Source organism: Macrobrachium nipponense, chromosome 47 (genome assembly GCF_015104395.2).
Source record: "Macrobrachium nipponense isolate FS-2020 chromosome 47, ASM1510439v2, whole genome shotgun sequence".
NCBI classification, from domain to species: Eukaryota; Metazoa; Arthropoda; class Malacostraca; order Decapoda; family Palaemonidae; genus Macrobrachium; species Macrobrachium nipponense.
In genome coordinates this window covers 31,629,614-31,650,297 of record NC_087222.1, presented here as the reverse complement: position 1 = coordinate 31,650,297, position 20,684 = coordinate 31,629,614, and the positions used below count along the sequence as shown (strand labels likewise).

The 20,684-nt window shown below is 36.7% G+C and overlaps 1 protein-coding gene across 1 annotated transcript in view; it reads right to left on the bottom strand.

Annotated features, from left to right (window-relative positions):
* The window catches only part of LOC135204841 (ras GTPase-activating protein raskol-like), a gene marked incomplete at its 3' end in the record, with an annotated part of 167,669 nt that overhangs the window by 20,464 nt on the left and 126,521 nt on the right, over positions 1 to 20,684 (bottom strand). The window contains 3 exon segments of the mRNA XM_064235049.1: positions 2,563 to 2,658; positions 5,012 to 5,176; positions 6,310 to 6,374. Of these exon segments, the coding sequence (XP_064091119.1) occupies positions 2,563 to 2,658; positions 5,012 to 5,176; positions 6,310 to 6,374 (326 nt within the window).

The following is a 20,684-nucleotide window of genomic DNA, read 5'->3' as shown; positions in this document are numbered from 1 at the left end:
TTTAGGCTTTTCCATGGGACTTCTTACCCCCCAAAAAGAACAACAAAAAGTAGTTTGTATGCTTACTTCCAGAGTAAGCAAAAAGTTAAGTACCTGAACTAACATAGTTAGAGGGCAAGGCAAAGAAAAAAAGCGTAAAGGGAGAGAAAGTAATTTGTTCATCAAAGGAGGAGTAAAATGAAAGGTTAGTGGAACATACATTTCAACCTGAGGGAAGTAAATTCTGTTCTGGAGAAACTTTAAAGTAATTACTCTTAGCGTTGATGCAACTCACTATCTTATGACTGAATACAATAATTCTCATTTGCTTTCGCACAGTTGTATCAAAGATTAGCATTTCTCTTAGATCCAGCACAAGGCTGTAATTGCAAGACATTTTTACGTCCCAAAATTAAGTTTCGTCTTTGTGTGGGTTAGAAGAGGTATATTTTTGTGTCATGCTCAGATTAATGGATGTGTTTGAGGCGACTCATTGCAAGACGGAGCTTCAACTTTTGTTGAAATTCCGGACACGCTAGACGAGTACGACTATTGTAGATTCACATCAACTGTGCATTTGATGTCTAGGCCAGTCCCTTACGACGCTCCTGATTGGCTATTGATAAGCCAATCACAGGGCTGGAAACTGTCTGTCTCCCTCGAGAGTTCACATGGGTAGGATCTGTGTTCCACCTCTCCTGAAGGATATTATGTGAACTCTCGAGAAAGTCTGAGAGTTTCCAGCCCCGTGATTGGCTTATCAACAGCCAATCAGGTGCGTCGTAAGGGACTGGCCTAGACATCAAATGCATGGATGATGTGAACCTACTATAGTATTAAAATTTCAAGTAGTAAATCTATTGCTGCGTTGAGACAGATTTTGCTCTTCATGGTTCCACTGAAGTTGACTCATTACCCGTGCAAAGATCTCAGTGAAAGGTCCGTTTTTCTGGATGCAATAACATGATCGTGAGGTTTCCTGTTTTATAATAAGTTCTTTTTTTTATAAGAAGTTTTCATTGTGTTCCTTCAACTTGAAAGCACTTCTCAAGCAGAGAGTACTCAGGAAGTTAATCTACAAACTACTTTTTTTTATTGTTGTTGTTGTTGTTGTCATTGTTGCATGGGGGGTGGGGGGCGGGTTAAGAAAGCCCTATGAAAAAGCCTAAAAAGGTCTGAAAATGGTGTTCCACGTTGAGTTAAAGATACAGGAACTTTAGGATAGGATATTTATGATTTATTTAATAGAATGAAAATGTAAAAAAATAAATAATGTGCATGTTGAACAGTACAGAACAATTATTTCTAATAAAATATGGCGTTTTCCTTTTAATTTTCGTTGGTGAAACAACACGCCATTTGACCATAGATTTTAGCATGTGCCCCGAGTAAGCTGAAGGTCGGATCACACCTTGTTAGTTAACTGAATAGTATAAATGACCCGGACTCCTTATCATAACGTCTCTGTGGTTAATTACTGAAACATTGTGTGGAGAACTTTCTGTTTGTTGTGAGTAAATAACTTTGGCCATTGTACGTTTTCATCCATCTTCATTTCTTCTTATTTTTTTTTATTCCTGTTAGCTTTAACACTTTTCCTTTTTTTCATTGAACACATTTTTTCCTGTTATCCAAGGAGTAAGCCATTTCGTAGTGTATAGTGCTATATGAAACTCAGCCACGGCCCGGTGGTGGCCTGTGTTGTTGCAGATGTACGATCATGGCTAACTTTAACCTTAAATCAAGAAAGACTATGGAGAATAGGAGGCTGCAATTTGGTATGTTTGATGATTGCATGGTGGATGATCAGCATACCAATTTGCAGCCCTCTAGCCTCAGCAGTTTTTAAGATCTGAGGGCGGGCAGAGAAAGTGCGGACAGACAAACAAATAGCCACCTCTCTAACAGTTCTCTTCTACAAAAAACTAAAAGCGAAAACCTAGCAGTGTCATGAAAAGTCCTTGGTAGATTCACGATTACTAAGTAGCTCCACAAATGTCAAGTTTCTTGACAGAAAGGAATTAGTAAGCATAGAATGTTCTACAGTGATTGTGACTTGGAGTTTGAAAACTGGAAAAATTACTGAGACAGAGACAAACAGACAGACAGACTAATAATTATGAGTTATAGTATTCTAGTAAATATTGTGTTGTGGGGCTTAAGGCAGACATATTTGAATTGATCATTGAATTGCCTGGTTTCACTTGATACCAGAGTCAGGGAAGGTGCCGCCTTGAGCACCTAAAGCTTGTCCTATAAGGGGATAAGAATTTGTGTGTGTGTATGCATATGCATGCCTTTCTCATAAGAGGGATGACTTCAGAAGGTGTCAGCCTTCCAGTATTCAGCCCTCGCGTCCACTATCATCCTAACTACGACCCACATATGTCTACTAAGTACCTGCAACAGAATTCCCTACTTGTGTCAGCTAAAGACGAACGAAATATGCCTATATTGGTCTGTTGTCACCACCGCGTCAAGCCGTAAACTAATTACGGCATTTGGATGACAGATAAAACTGAGCTGGGCTTAAAAATGAACAGTATAAAATATTTATTTATTTGCATATCTCCTTTTTTTTACCTTTTTTTGCTTGGGACTCCTTTGACCTCCATTATCCAGATCTTCAGAGTGTTCTCTCTCCTACGTCCGTCGTCATTGATACCATGGATTCTGGACCTTCAAATGAAGAAATATACGATTAACAAAGAAAACGGATTGCAGTCATTAACCCTGTGTAAGGGATGAAACCTCTGATCTTTCCTAGACAGTGATACCCAAGGATTTTCAGGGGTCGTTACCCAGGACTAATATCTCTTGGGGTCATTATCTTTATGAGATTTGCAGTCTTTTGTTTATGTTTTTATTGTAATCTACAACGGGCTTGTACTAAACAACACGCAGAGGTGGATACATACCGGGTTTTGAAAAAGAACCTATGGACTTGTACTGCAGAGGTTGATACATACCGGGTTTAAAAAAAAAAACTCTATGGGCTTGTACTAAACATGACGCAGATGTGGATACATACCGGGTTTAAAAAAAAACTCTATGGGCTTGTACTAAACATGACGCAGATGTGGATACATACCGGGTTTTAAAAAAAGCCCTATGGGGTTGTACTGAACAGCACACAGAGGTGGATACATACCGAGTTTAAAAAAGAACCAATGGGCTTGTACTAAACACGACGCAGAGGTGGATACATACCGGGTGTTAAAAAAGAACCTATGGGCTTGTACTAAACACGACTTAGAAGTGGATGCATACCAGTTACCTATGGCTTGTACTAAACACGACGCAGAGGTGGATACATACCGGGTGTTAAAAAAGAACCTATGGGCTTGTACTAAACACGACTTAGAAGTGGATGCATACCAGTTAAAAAAAAAAACCTATTGGCTTGTACTAAACACGACGCAGAGGTGGATACATACCGAGTTTTTAGAAAAAAGAACCTATGGGTTTGTACTAAACACGATGCAGAAGTGGATACATATTGGGTTTTAAATAAAAAAAGCCTTTAGGCTTGTACTAAACACGACGCAGAGGTGATACATACCGGGTTTAAAAAAAAAACCCTATGGGCTTGTACTAAACATGACGCAGATGTGGATACATACCGGGTTTTAAAAAAAACTCTATTGGCTTGTACTAAACATGACGCAGAGGTTGATACATACCGGGTTTAAAAAAAAAACTCTATGGGCTTGTACTAAACATGACGCAGATGTGGATACATATCGGGTTTTAAAAAAACTCTATGGGCTTGTACTAAGCATGACGCAGATGTGGATACATACCGGGTTTTAAAAAAAACCTTATGGGGTTGTACTAAACAGCACACAGAGGTGGATACATACCGAGTTTTAAAAAGAACCAATGGGCTTGTACTAAACACGACGCAGAGGTGGATACATACCGGGTGTTAAAAAAGAACCTATGGGCTTGTACTAAACACGACGTAGAAGTGGATGCATACCAGTTTAAAAAAAAAAACCTATTGGCTTGTACTAAACACGATGCAGAGGTGGATACATACCGAGTTTTTAGAAAAAAGAACCTATGGGTTTGTACTAAACACGATGCAGAAGTGGATACATATCGGGTTTTAAACAAAAAAAAGCCTTTAGGTTTGTACTAAACACGACGCAGAGGTGATACATACCGGGTTTTTAAAAAAAACCCTATGGGCTTGTACTAAACATGACGCAGACGTGGATACATACCGGGTTTAAAAAAAAACTCTATGGGCTTGTACTAAACATGACGCAGAGGTTGATACATACCGGGTTTAAAAAAAAACTCTATGGGCTTGTACTAAACATGACGCAGATGTGGATACATACCGGGTTTTAAAAAAAACTATGGGCTTGTACTAAACATGACGCAGATGTGGATACATACCGGGTTTTAAAAAAACCCTATGGGGTTGTACTAAACAGCACACAGAGGTGGATACATACCGAGTTTAAAAAAGAACCAATGGGCTTGTACTAAACACGACGCAGAGGTGGATACATACCGGGTGTTAAAAAAGAACCTATGGGCTTGTACTAAACACGACGTAAAAGTGGATGCATACCAGTTTAAAAAAAAAAACCTATTGGCTTGTACTAAACACGACGCAGAGGTGGATACATACCGAGTTTTTAGAAAAAAGAACCTATGGGTTTGTACTAAACACGACGCAGAAGTGGATACATATCGGGTTTTAAACAAAAAAAGCCTTTAGGGTTGTACTAAACACGACGCAGAGGTGATACATACTGGGTTTAAAAAAAAAAAACCCTATGGGCTTGTACTAAACATGACAGAGGTGGATACATACCATGTTAAAACCCTTTGGGGTCACTATCTAGGAAAGATCCGAAACCTCTCCTCTAAACGTTTCAATTCTCTCTTCATCATCTCGGCTCCTCACGCCTTCACGCAACCCCATCAGCAGCGCAACAACCGAACAATCAATAAGCGTAAGATACGATATCTTGCTGTTTCATTAATCCCTCTGTAACTCGCCCTAGAAACCTACCGTTCGTGGTAAGGCGACGAGTAAGGCGATTCACCCGAATGGGCCCTGACTCGGGGCCTAGGGGAGTTCGACGGGGGTGTCACTTCAACGTAGCCAGCGGAGGCGTACTGGAGGGATTCCTGCGACCTGGACAGTTGTGGCGTTTCATTTTCATTCCCGGCGTCCCTGTAATGGACGGGAAGCGTAGAACGAAACATTGTACGGTGCTACTATGGCTTGTTATCTACGCGTCTCCTACTCTTGAGTTGTTAGTACTAAACACCGCATGGTAAATGTAAAGTAGACGGCTGCGCAGAGATATCATTTATTAGTATAATTAGTCGACTACACAATATAGAAAAGGGTATATAATACAAGTCTTCACAAGGAGCTTTCTGCATGTTTAGTAGTAGCACATGGGAGCAGGCGACGCGTAGAGAACAAGCCAAAGTAGTGTCCAATATAGTCTGTAGTTGCAAAGCTGACAGTAGAAATCTATTGCTGATATTGCAACTAGCATCTGGCTTCTGACTGGCTGATGGATTTGAATGGGAACCTTGGCTTCAGTGATATTGGCACTGGATACTTACAGTCCTGCTGTTTTTTCTACTTGAACATTTTGGTGATTAGTCTTGAGGCTTTTTTGTTAAATGAGTGTAACTTGGGCCTAAATAGGAGAATTATTGGGCATGAGTTTAATATTGTTCCTTCTTTAGCAGTAAAGTCTCACTAAATTCATCTGGTTTTGAAACCAACAAAAGTGCTCAGGTTTGTGCACCCTCTTGGTCAGGATGAGGTGAAAGTTTCAGTTCAAGTTCATATTTATATATATATATATATATATATATATATATATATATATATATATATATATATATATATATATATATATATTGGATTTTTATCACATCACCGTGATTCATATATACATGCATTAAGCTACAAAAAAAAAAAAACTGTCCTTTAATATCCAATCGCTCTACCTCGGAATTAATAAATTTTCGGATATATTAACCGAAGGATAATATATAGAGCAATAAAGAAAGTACTCAAGATAATACGCCCTCAAAATGAAGATATGAATATGTGAGTTATCCTGCTGATTGCTATCAACATATCATTAAGTCAGAGCACTGGGCATTCCTTTGATGAATTCTGATAGTTATCTAAAAAAAAAAAAAAGTCGTAACTGATTTTGGAAAGCTCGATATATTCAGCACTGGAGTACCTCTTAAAGCATGAAAATTTTTATTTTTTATTTTCTAATTTTTTTTCTAAGTTGTAATGTATATTTTTTAAAAACTGCGACCAAAACTCACCTTTCGTCAACTTTCGGCGTTTTCTTAGAGCTGGATTTCTTCTTGCTAAGTTTGTTGAAGAAACTCTGCGAACAAAAGAAATTTGTGATGAAGAAACTTCAGGAAAAACCACACAAATAAAGCTTAGCAGTGCCGGATGCATTATCATGGCTGACTTTAACCTTAAATGAAATAAAAACTTCTGAGGCTAGATAGCTGCAATTTGGTACGTTTGATGACTGGAGGGTGGATGATTTCCATACCAATTTGAAGCCCTCTAGCCTCATTGGTTTTCAAGATCTGAGGGCGGAAAGAAAAAGTGCGGGTGGACAGACAAATATAGCCATCTCAGTAGTTTTCTTATACAGAAAACTAAAAATGACTAACCACAAACTACAAACGACCTTAGCCTAAAATGTTTGCTTATATATACAAAGGAATTTCATAGCTTGGCCATATGGCACTATAGTAGATTCACATCAACCGTGCGTCTGATGTCTAGGCCAGTCCCTTATGAAGCTCCTGATTGGCTGTTGATAAGCCAATCACAAGAAACTTTCAGTCTCTCTCGAGAGTTCACATGGGTAGGGTCTGTGTTCCACCTCTCCTGAGGGATACATCTTTTTAAAAGTATCTCTCAGGAGAGGTGAAACATACTACATCCTGCCTATGTGAACTCTCTCGAGGGACTGTGAGAGTTTCCAGCCCTGGGATTCGCTTATCAACAGCCAATCAGGAGCTTCATAAGGGACTGGCCTAGACATCAAATGCACGGTTGATGTGAATCTACTATAGGTCATTTGTCTCGGTAGATAATCCCTTAATTTTTTTTTTAAATCACCCCTTTGAAAAAACAAAACAGCCTTATATTGCAATAGGGAAATGTAAAGACATAATCCTACCAGTACTCGTTAGCTGATGGTGATTTCCAGTTAGATCTCACAGTTGGTCAGTCCAGGTTGTTCACAATACAAGGACGCTTCACTTTTGAGCAGACATATACCTTTCTGTCTTTGTTAAACAGTTTGCTACTTTTTTGCTAACTCGGGGGGTAAGCCTCCAAGTTTGTTGCTGTTGTTGTAAGTGTTCTTGCTGTTGTTGTTGGGGGGGGGGGGGGCGGGGGGGGGGGGGGGGTGGACCGGGTAGGAAAGGTCTATGAAAGAGCCTAAAAAGGTCTGAGAAAGATGTTTCGCCTTGAGTTAAAGATGCAGGAATTTTAGGATATGATATTTGTGATTTATTTATTAGAATGAAAATATAAAAATAAACAAAAATTAATAATGTGAAAATGAAAATGTATAGAAAAATTATTTCTAATAAAATATATAGCATATTTATTTTAATTTTCGTTGGTGAAACAACACGCTATATGACCGTAGATTTTAGCGTGTGCCCAAAGTGCGCTGGAGGTCGGATCATGCCTTGCTCGGTTTCCTAAGGCATCGTTGATATGTCCGTCATTTGTGTTTCTTATTATTCATGGTCTGTTTATGCAATGCATTACTACCCTATTACTATTCTCCTTCCATTTTAATACATTTTTATCTCTTAATGCACAGTGATGCTCAAATCTCACGCGACATGACTCCATAGGATTTCGTTCAAAATTCACTAACTGGCAACCTAGTATGCTCCATATTTATCTATTATTTCAATGCGGAAACACGATTATTGCATACAATATGGACATAATATGTTTCATAAGAGTGAAATCTGTCATATATTTCAAAACTGTAAGAAAATGTGACGTGTAGTAGCAAATTTCATAAAAAAAACTTTCGAAACATTTTCAAAACTTTCGTTCTCACAACGCTGAAGCATTTGGCCAAAATGAAGTCGTCATCAAGCATCAGGTCAAATAAAATATAAATAGATAAATAAATAAAAAATTGTCATAACATTAATAATGCTTCCAAAGCCAACATAAAATTTGAAATGGTCCTATTTGATTGCTTTTACACGTCAATGCTGAAAAAAATGTAAATATGTATATACAAAAGTAGAATGCGCCCACCGATATCAACGTGTGAGGGGAGCAGTGTTGCCAAAGCGCGGAGAAACGACCAAAAGTGCGGAGAAGATTCGAGGGGGAGTCATTGAATGCAGAGCTGCGGACTGCACTCCTTATGTATGCGGCGCTGTAGGTCCGCATATATATATATTTATGCTTTTAAACTTTTTTCCATTAAAAAAATGATTGAAATTATATCATATTTTCTGAGAATACTATATTTTTTGAAAAATTAACCATTTTCACAAGTCTCGAGTGTTCATGCGCCAATATCATATAGGTACGATCATGCGATTGTCAAGAACCGATTTTGACAACAGCAGATAACGTAACCCAAACGTGATGTCTTACAATGCATTCATTCTTTAGGTCCAGCTATCTTCAATTTGCCTTTGTAATATATATATATATATATATATATATATATATATATATATATATATATATATAATATATATATATATATATATATATATATATATATATTATAATGTTAGTAAAATTTGGTTAATTTGGGAATTAATCTTAGGGTGAAGACTGACTTACATTATTGTAAACTGTCATGTTTCAATGAGTTTTATTTATTTATTTATTTATTTAGAAAACAACTGCAAATATGATATTAGGCATGTTACATTAGGTTGAAGTGATTCAACTGCAATTATAAACCGAATAAGTTTTGATATCAGTATGCTATGAAGTGGTGTATTATAATCGTGGATGTTCTTTATATTAATGTAGCTTATTGATAAAAAAAAAGGTCCAATTATGATGTGCTCTTTTCCAATTTTTTGAAACTCATAGCCCCAAATAGGGCATTCGTTTGGCTTGGGATTGCCACATATATACCATAAAATCATGCATAATATGCTGTCCATTCTCTTGGGAAATATCTTATTTCAAAATATTCGTATCATAAAGGGGGCATATAGACCTACATGTTTCATATCGTTTTTGTCTGTTTACAATGCTTATGGCATTGATTTTAAGCCTAGACCTATGTTATATATTAGGTTGTTTATTATTATTATTACTTCAGCAAACGTTTTGATTTAACATACAGCATGTTACCTAAAGTGATAAATGTGGCTTAAAAAAGAAAAGAAGGAATAAACTACTTATGAATATCGAAGGATTTATATAGTTTGTCAAACTTACTCTCGTGGGGAACGCAAAGAAATGACTCTGGGGGAAGGGGAACGCAAAGTAATGAATGAAAAGCAACCGTTTTTGTTTTTAGTAAAGAAATACATTTCAGTGCAGTTTTTTTTAAACTTCCCACTTTAGCTGAAAACTTTATGAATAAATTGACTTGCCTGTGTTCACTTCGTGGCCTAATTTACGCATCAAATCATATATAACATTCAGAACTATAAAACAGTAATTATACACACACACACATTATATAATATATATATATATATATATATATATATATATATATATATATATATATACGAATGTAATAAATCAGCTTCAAGTCTGAACACTGTCCGCGTGTCTCGTTCGATTCTAAAATTTGACGATCATGAAAGTTACGTAATGTTTCAGAAGATATGATGCAACTGAATTTCGGTACCTTGATCAAATATTTTCAAAAGGTAAATGTTGTTTTATTTACATTCTTTTGACACTTGAAAGATCATATTTTCAAAAAAACATTCTCTTCTAAAAATAATAAATAAATAAATAAATAAATAAAGGTCTCTTGACGGTATGTTAAACCTACGGTCTTAATGGTTCTCACCACCACGCTCCCTCAGATGACGTAGGGTGCGCAGAAGAGGCTTAAAATTTGTTGGGGAACTGTCTGGCTGACCTGTTATATCTGGACCGTGGATTCTAAATTTGACCATCATTAAAGTTACGTAATGTTTCAGAAGATATGAAGCAACTGAATTTCGGAAAGGGGAAACTATAACTCTAAAAAGGTTTACTTAGTAAAACCCAACTCATATACTGGCACGTTAATAAATAAAATGTAAGCAGGGCGTGACTAGTTTAGTCTAGTTAGTGTAGTAAAATGACCCATTGTTTGGCAATTAACACTACAACTCCCGGTGCGGAGCTAGTTTCTCGATGATGTGCGGACTTCGCGGCAACCCTGGAGGGGAGCATGTGTGACGTATCTGTCATTAGTGTCGGTGCAACAACAACCACGGTGTAACATAAATAGGTATATACTGAGTAGCGACAGTGAAATTATCTTGAAAGCACTTACTTTATATGTGATAGAGGAATATTTAGATCTTCATACATAATTAATTCTTATAATTCTTAAATATTTAAAAAAAATTATGGCGTACTAGCAAATATTCGCCTATACAGTTATTCATTTTTCAAAGCCAAGACATTGTTCCTAGGCCTAGGTGTTAGATTTCTTTAGTTTACAATTAACAGTCACATCTCTCTATTAACAATTTCTGGCCAGAAAGCAAATGAGGTTATCAATTGTTCTTCAAATTACCTTATGAAAGAATAAATTATACACCAAAAGCGAGGAGGACTTTTAAGAAAATAATGTTTTAAACCAGTTGAAAAATAAGTGTTCCAGTACTCCTTGATATTTATACTTATGATATTTCGATTCATAGTCATCTTCTCCACATAATCAAAATCATCGTCTTTTATTCCTCAAAGAACAGGTAATCTCTACAAATAGAAACATTAGTAACATTAGATCTCATAAGGCTTAGATTATTCTTTTAGGCCTATAAATCATTTTGCAACATACAGGCAGCTTAAACACAGTCGAAAGCTTCAACATTCAAAGAAAACTTGTTTTAATTCATATTCCTACGCTGAAAATGTTGTTATGACTGTTGAGCTTATTATGACTCCTGTCATAATGCAGCAGACGTAGTTATGTTGACCAGTCCGAGGAGCATGTAAAGTGCTCTCATTGATGGCCACAGCTAACTTTATCACACCGCACTTTGAACTTAGCAGCGTAAAAAAAAGAAAATCAGTTCAAATCACACAGATTACGAATTATACCAGTGCATAAAAGGGATTATATTTATATAACCATAAGGAAAATAGGGCGTGCTGTGAATTCACAAACTTTTCGACATGTATGACATTAGAAAAAAAAGTATAACACTACTTGGAACATCACGTTGAGTCTGAGAATCTGGACGATACAAAAAGGATTATGTCGCAGTAAGTGGGGTCTGTTCTTTCCGTATTTCCCTTTACTTCCTCTTACTTCTTCCTGATGAACACCTTAATTTTCTTTGGCAGCTTCAATGTCAAGTCAGTGGCCCCTTTGGTGGTGGGTTTCATCTTCTGAATAATGATAATAAAATCCATCGTTCAATCTCAGTTGCACAAGACTTCACCTCCGCCTGACCCTTGTGTCTATATGAATTATATCAGTTTCTGAAACAAGAACTGATTTGCTCCACAATAATTAACTTACCACAACGCATCTGTTTTAGTTCTCTCTCTCTCTCTCTCTCTCTCTCTTAATTTATGATGATCTCAGTTATATACTAATGATAAGGTTAGTTTGGTGTCAGGTCATTATATTAAGTTGTAATGCCTTTTAAGCTTTCACATCGTTTTTGCTTTTACTTGGATTTGTTTTCATACTTAGATCATCCAGTGTTGTAGATGTGCGTTTACCCATTGTAAAGGTAATACCTCTGTATTCAGATTTTTTAGATTTTAGGCTCTGAAGATTTTAAGTTCTGGTTCTAAGAAGTCTTGTCAGTAATTGAACCATTTTGTATTCTCATTTATTGTGTATATTTTTAACTCATCATGTATACATTTTTAACTATGTAGAAAAACCATTGTAAAATGGAAATAAAGTTTTTTATTTTTTTACTTTGATTTAACTCTCTCTTTGGAGAGAACTCTAAGGGATGTCCTCCAGTCTACACTATGTCACACTGAGAGAGAGGCAGAGTGTCACAGACACTATATTATCAGTCACCAGGTTAACTGAAAGAATGACACCGAAGGACTTTCAGTAATAACGCTTTGCAGTTTATTCAAGAATTCAAGAAAATACATAAAAATGAACACAGTAACATAAAATAAAAATCACTCAATAGATTAAAACTTAATGGAAACATAAATATAAAATAATCACTAATCCATGAATGGATTCCATTCCAATCACTTGAGAACCGTAACTGGTGGTAGAATTGTTAGTCCCTCTTAAAGAATGGATATTGGTTCACAGTAACCAAGAAAACTGGTTCTTTTATACGACCCACTTATACCCCAAGTACTTTTCAACCCAGATTGATTACACGAACAACTGCCTTGCAGTTAACGGTGGCCGCGAGTTCGGTTCTCGGCCATTCCATTGAGGAGTGAGAGATGTGTATTTCTGGTGATAGAAGTTCACTCTCGACGTGGTTCGGAAGTCACGTAAAGCCGTTGGTCCCGTTGTTGAATAACCACTGGCACCATGCCACGTACAAACACCAAACAAACAAACAAAAATACTTAACTGAAGAACTTGGAATACTTATAGTTACTCTTCCCATAGGAAATAGTGCATTCTCATATAATACTTTTACAGCTGCTCTTACCATAGGATTGGCATGGATGCTAAGAGCAATCTCGTTCCTTTTACGTTAGTACGAATGTATTCTTGAGCAGAGCTATGAATTTTTAATTACAGTTATCATGAGTGTGCAGATTCGAGGTTAGCCCAAGAATGCAACACTTACTGGACTAATATAACATAGTTTATTAACATAATTTGTCGTGGGGCTATAGTAGATTCACATCAACCGTGCATCTGATATCTAGGTCAGTCCCTTACGACGCTCCTGATTGGCTGTTGAAAGCCTATTCCACAGGGCTGGAAACTCTCACAGTCTCTCGAGAGATTTCACATAGGCAGGGTGTATGTTCCATCTCTCCTGAAGGATTCTTTTGAAAGACGAATCCCTCAGGAGAGGTGGATCATACATCCTGCCTATGAGAACTCTCTCGAAAGACTGTGAGTTTCCAGCCCTGTGATTGGCTTATCAACAGGCAATCAGGAGCGTCGTAAGGGACTGGCCTAGACATCAGATGCACGGTTGATGTGAATCTACTATAGCACCTCGCAGGTAAACCGACGTTTGAGCGTTTGGAAAGCAAAATTATGCTAAGATTTTATATTATAATAATCTATTGACGAATGATCCAATAAAGATATATAGATTATATATCGAAGAACATCTGCGGATGTCCACTGACCAGTGTAGAGCCACTCATATATATATATATATATATATATATATATATAATATATATAACTGGTGCAGTGTCTCAACCATCTTTTGTGTGGATCTAAACACATTTAGAGCATAATTAGATTTGTTTACTAATCTACAGGCGACATGTAAGGGTTGAAATATGGGTATTATTGAGCCGTAGAGTTTTTTAAATAAAAGAATTGCCCTACTTCGACGTTGTTCGGAAGTCACGTAAAGCCATTGGTCCCGTTGCTGAATAACCACTGGTTCCATGCAACGTAAAAACACCATACAAACAAACAAACTACTTACTATTAGCGACCAGGCTAATGTAAACAAGGCGTGATGCAACCTCCAGCTTACTGTGGGTCGCGTGCTAAAATCTACGACCAAATGGGGCGTTGTTTCACCAACGGAAATAAAAATGCTATATTTTATTTTGAATAATTGTTCTGTACTGTTTAACATAAACATTATTTATTTTTTATGATTTATTTATTAGAACGAAAATGTATTAAATTAAATAATGTTTATGTTAAGCAGTACAGAACAGATATTTCTCATAAAACAGCGTATTTATTTCAATTTCCGTTGACGAAACAGCGCTCTACTTGACCATAGAATTTAGCACGATCTGCGAGTAAGCTGGAGGTCGTTTCACGCCTTGCTTCTTTTTTTTTATCTGTATAGCTAAGTATATTGGTATTCATTGGTACAGCATTTGTCGTTTGCTTATAGAAATATGGCTGACGTAACCATTTATAATTCGCTGCTATGATAACATTGTTTTTTTCCTTATAAAGCAATATTGTTATAATTCCCTGTTATGATAACATTGCTTTTCTCCTAATGAAGCAATATTGTTATAATTCGCTGTTATGATAACATACCTTTTCTCGTAATAAAGCAATGTTATGATAATTGCCTGTTACAATAGCATTGCTCTTCTCCTAGTGAAGCAATGTTGTAATAATTCCCTGTTAGAATAACATTGTTTTTCTCCTAAGAAAGCAATGTTATGATAACATTGCCTCATTAGGAGAGAGGATACGATAACTTTCTTTTCGAAAGAAATAGAAAAAAAAGAGAGAGAGAAGAGAGGTAGAGAGAGAAAGTCGTTGCTGAAGAATAGAAAGTTAGGGAGTCCGATCATCTCAGTGAGGTGTGTGTGTGTTGGGGGGGGGGGGGGGGGGGGGGGGGGGGGGGGGGGGGGGGGGGGAGGGGGGGGGTCGGCGCTCCAATAAACAGAAGGCGGAAATAAAGACAGTGTCTTTACTGCCGTCCCTCCGAGTTGTTTTGGTGCAGGGGACGAGAACTTCATAAAAGATGGGAAATAGGACTCTTTTGCCCCGAATGCAATTGTGTTTGCGGGGGGGTGTGGGGGGGTCGCCAGAGAGAAGCTCCCCATCGGCACGAAAGCATCTTGGCATTCGTCGCACAGAGGCTGCATCGGTAGTACACACATACACACACTAATCGCGTCCTATCAAGATCCTTTCACTCCCCGTTTCGTCTCCCAGTTTCCCCATGGGTCCAAACCACCGTAAAAAAAAACTTATACCAGCTTATATATATATATATATATATTATTATATATATATATATATATATATATATATATATTAATATATAAGATATGTGTATAATTGGATCACGAAAATATGGAAAGTGATGAGTACCTAAATGCAGACACAATCCACGAAGACGTGAGAAACGGTGGTAGTTCTGCAAGGCCTTTCGACTTCTTGTCCTTTACTTAGCAGACTGAAGAGAAGTGTGTGTTTTCAGTAATGTCATAGAGTCATCCCTATATACTCACTTGAATTATATATTAAGAAAAAAAAAACTTCAATCCAGTGAGAGGAAAATCGTGGCCTTTCTCTATTTCCTTTCCCCAATTTTATTGGAGGACCTCATAGGAGACGTTGGCACGGTGCCAACGTACTCTTTTATTCACGTGTAAAGGCTCCATTCTTCTATATTATTCTGTTGCTTTGCTGTGAATGCAAGGGTAGCGATGGGCCGTCTATAGTGGATGATATCAAACAGAGTGTATTCTGAGCACTCCACTTTAGATTTTTCTTAATGATAATAATAATAATAAACAGATAGTACTGTGGTCCCCCCACATTAAATTGGTCTTTAATAATAAAATATCAGAGTATTCTGGTCACCCCACATTAAATTTATCTTTAAGAATAATAATAATAATAATAATAATAATAATAATAAAAAGACTATTCTGGTCACCAAACATTAACCTTGTCTTGAATAATAATAATAATAATAATATCAAACAGAGTATTTCTGGCACCCCACATTAAATTATCCTTGAATATACTAATAATAATAATAATAATAATAATAATAATAACAATAATAATAATAATAATAATAATAATAACAATAATAATAATAATATAATCTTTGGAAGCTTCAATTAAATCAATGGCCCCTTTTGGTTGGTGGGCTTGTTCCATATGGATAGGTTTTCATCTACTGAATAATAATAATAATATTAATAATAACAGAATTGTTTACATTTTTGTAACTATTGCCATTAATATGACGAACGAATTGGAAGTTTTGCTCTCATATGATTTTTACTTTATATTTTTGGTAATAATATTAATAGAATTATTATTAAAATTGAATTTCAATGACAATGTATCTAATGGAACACTGAGAATATTTTTTCGTTTATCATTTTGAGCTTTAATTCATCAATATATATACATATGATATATACATATATGTATATATATACATATATATATATATATATATATATATATATATATATATATATATATATAGGGATATAAAGGGAAAATCCACGAAGGAAAATGACACAACAGAATGCTGGCATATGATTCAGTTACACACACACGCACACATATTTATACACACACATATATTTATATATAATATATATATGTATATATATTTGAGAAACAGAAAGAGAACAGACAAAAGAGGAAGACGGAATGACTGAAGAGAAAGGAAAGGTAAAGAGAAATCGGGAAGTGCCATAATAATGTTCTTGGCGAAGTGGACGGAGGAGAACTTTCAGATCCATCAGTCAATCAATCCTTGTCCATCTGACTGGGCTGAGCACTGGTCTTAGGCTTCTTAGGAAAGGGGGAGGGGGGTCGACACCCCCTTGCGTTGGAGGATTATCATAATTTCTGTTGCTGTATTATTATTATTATTATTATTATTATTATTATTTTATTATTCAGTAAATGAAGCCTATTCAAATGGAACAGTCCCACTACAGGGGCCACTGACTTTAAATCAAGCTTCCAAAGATTACTAATATTATTATTATTATTATTATTATTATTATTATTATTATTATTATTATTATTATTATTATTATTATTATTATTATTATTATTGAATAAATACAGTTCACAGTAGTATATATGTGGTATATTGCTAAATAAAGCCAACATTCACCAGCCTGATAAATGGGAAAACACCTCCTCATTCTTTCAGGTAACTCCAGAATTGCTCGATGGTCTAGGAACAAATCTCTGGGACCGTCGCCATATTGGTTGTTGGTCTTACTGCTTGTTGGGTTTTCCAAAACTGGCGAATTAGATGGTTCTTCGGTTGTTCCAGAAACAGCTCTGCCGTGCCACGACGTTCCCATAGTTGATAATAGACCCTCGAGCAATTCTGGAATTGCCTGAGAGACTAACGAGCAGTTTCTCCATTTTCCATTATTTAGGCTGAAGAGGCCGACTGATCAAGTTGGCGAAAGCTGCCTGTATTTAGCAATATACTTCATAATTATATACTACAGTGGACTTTATTTATCCACTTAAAGATCACAAGAAAGTGATACCAAATTATTATTATTTTTTATTTTTTTGGCTTATCACAGTCCTCCAATGTGACTGGGTGGTATTTATAGTGTGGGGTTCCGGGTTGCATCCTGCCTCCTTAGGAGTCCATCACTTTTCTTTACTATGTGCGCCGTTTCTAGGATCACACTCTTCTGCATGAGTCCTGGAGCTACTTCAGCCTCTAGTTTTTACAGATTCCTTTTCAGGGATCTTGGGATCATGCCTAGTGCTCCTATGATTATGGGTACAATTTCCACTGGCATATCCCATATCCTTCTTATTTCTATTTTCAGGTCTTGATACTTATCCATTTTTTCCCTCTCTTTCTCTTCAACTCTGGCGTCCCATGGTATTGCGACATCAATGAGTGATACTTTCTTCTTGATTTTGTCAATCAACGTCACGTCTGGTCTATTTGCACGTATCACCCTATCTGCTCTGATACCATAGTCCCAGAGGATCTTTGCCTGATCGTTTTCTATCACTCCCTCAGGTTGGTGCTCGTACCACTTATTACTGCAAGGTAGCTGGTGTTTCTTGCACCGGCTCCAGTGGAGGGCTTTTGCCATTGAATCATGCCTCTTTTTGTACTGGTTCTATGCAAGTGCCGGACATTCGCTTGCTATGTGGTTTATGGTTTCATTTTTCGTATTGCACTTCCTACATATGGGAGGGATGTTATTTCCATCTATCGTTCTTTGAACATATCTGGTTCTTAGGGCCTGATCTTGTGTCACTGTTATCATTCCTTCAGTTTCCTTCTTGAGCTCTCCCCTCTGTAACCATTGCCATGTGTCATCGCTGGCCAGTTCTTTAGTCTGTCTCATGTATTGTCCGTGCATTGGTTTGTTGTGCCATTCCACTATTCTGCTTGTCATTCTCCTGTCTGTATATTTCTGGGTCTTCGTCTACTTTTATCAGTCCTTCTTCCCATGCACTCTTGAGCCACTCGTCTTCACTGGTTTTCAGATATTGCCTAGTGCTCTGTTCTCGATGTTGACGCAGTCCTCTATGCTTAGTAGTCCTCTTCCTCCTTCCCTTTCGTGTTATGTATAGTCTGTCCGTATTTGCTCTTGGGTGTAGTGCTTTGTGTATTGTCATATGTCTCTTAGCTTTCTGGTCTATGTTGCGGAGTTCTGCCTTCGTCCATTCCACTATTCCTGCGCTGTATCTGATTACTGGCATTGCCCATGTGTTTACGGCTTTTATCATATTTCCTCCATTGAGTTTTGACTTGAGTATCGCCTTGAGTCTCTGCATATATTCTTTCCTGATCGTGTCCTTCATCTCTTGGTGTTTTATATCTCCTCCTTCCATTATTCCCAGGTATTTGTATCCTGTCTCATTTATGTGTTTGATGTTGCTCCCATCTGGTAGCTTTATCCCTTCAGTCCTCGTTACTTTGCCCTTTTTGTATGTTGATTAAGGTGCATTTTTCTATTCCAAACTCCATCCTGATGTCCCCAGATACAATCCTTACAGTCTGGATTAGGGTATCTATTTCCTTGATTTGCTAATCCTACATACAGCTTGATGTCGTCCATGAAAATCAGATGGTTGATTCTGTTGCCTCTTTTCTTGAGTTGGTAGCCGGCATCCATCTTTTGTAGTACTTTTGTCATGGGAATCATGGCTACTACGAAGAGTAGTGGGGACAGTGAGTCGCCCTGGAAGATCCCTCTCCTGATATTAACCTTTGCTAGTCTTATTCCAGAGCTTGTAGGTATTGTATTCCAGTTGGGCATTGTATTTTTGAGGAAGCTGATGGTGTTTTCCTCTGCCCCATATATTTTCAGGCATTCTATTAGCCATGTGTGTGGTATTATTATTATTATTATTATTATTATTATTATTATTATTATTATTATTATTATTATTATTATTATTATTATTATTATTATAATAACAATAAAAAATATTATTATTATAATAATAACAATCCCACCACCAAAGGGGCCACTGACTTGAAATTGAAGCCTCCAAAGAATATTAAGGTGTCCATCAAGAAGAATTAAGAGGAAGTAAAGGTAAATACAGAAAGAAGAGGTACCACTTATTAAAAATGGAAAAATAATTAATAAATAGTGAAATAGACAAAAAATATATTAAAATATAGTATTAGGTTTGTAATGCATTGCATTTCCGCTTGAACTTCTAAAGAAGTTCCGTTTGCACGTCTTCCTCTGCTGGGAGCCTTTTCCACAGTAGGATTTCAATGCCTTTGAAGGAGAGAGAGAGAGAGAGAGAAGAAGAAGGATAGCTGAGAGAGAGAGAGAGAGAGAGAGAGAGATAAGTCCCACCTTTGTCCAGCCGCTCTGAAAGGTCAGTCGAAATCGCCCTCGAATAATATCTCCAATTCCTCTCTCGAGATTTTCCGATAAATCGGCAAATCGATGCCAGGGAACGCCAACCCTCCTGTAACTTAGCCTTAGACAGCGGCAGAATTGATTATATATATATATATATATATATATATATATATATTATATATATATATATATATATATATAAATATATATATATATAGCGAATACACAGGAAAATGATGAGCAGAAATCCAATGCGCTTTCGTCTTTACTAAACACAATGGGGTTTCCTTCTTTTTCAGTAAAGACGAAAGCGCTTGGATTCCTGCCTATCATTTAATGAAGTCACGTGCATCTACTGTGATTTTTTTAATTTAAGCTATATATATATATATATATTTATATATATATATATATATATATATATATATATATATATAATCTATATATATATACATATATGTATATACTATGGACTTTTATTACGTCAAAAGCACCAACTCAGCTGTCTTAGAAACCCGTATAAGTTTATTTTTCTCCCATTCCCTGTACCAGTCAACCACCCCACCCCCTACAAACACACAAACCCCTCCCCAAAGCACAGAAAAAACAATAAACCGAGCTAGTGTGAGGAAACGAAAAAAAAGGGCGCGCAGACCCCCTTAGATTTATCGCCAGCGTGTCCATATTTCGCATCGCTTGTCACGCTTCAACAGAGCTGCCATCCCTCCATTTTTTGGTTAATTTTTTTTTGTCTTTCTTTTATTTCCGTTTTCCCGCTGCGCTGAAATTACGGCGAACATAAACCTTTGTGAGATGCTGCGCCTTTTGCTAAAATAGCGACTCCCTGAATCGCGTGTGATAAATTTCGACGAGATTTACCTGTGTGTGGTAGTTGGCGAAGTCTCCCTCTGATGGAGATTGCAAGTGTCCGGGTGCGTCCGTCTCTCTCGGCTGCATTTAGTCGAATGTCATCACATACACAGGTATATATATATATATATTATAGATATATATATAT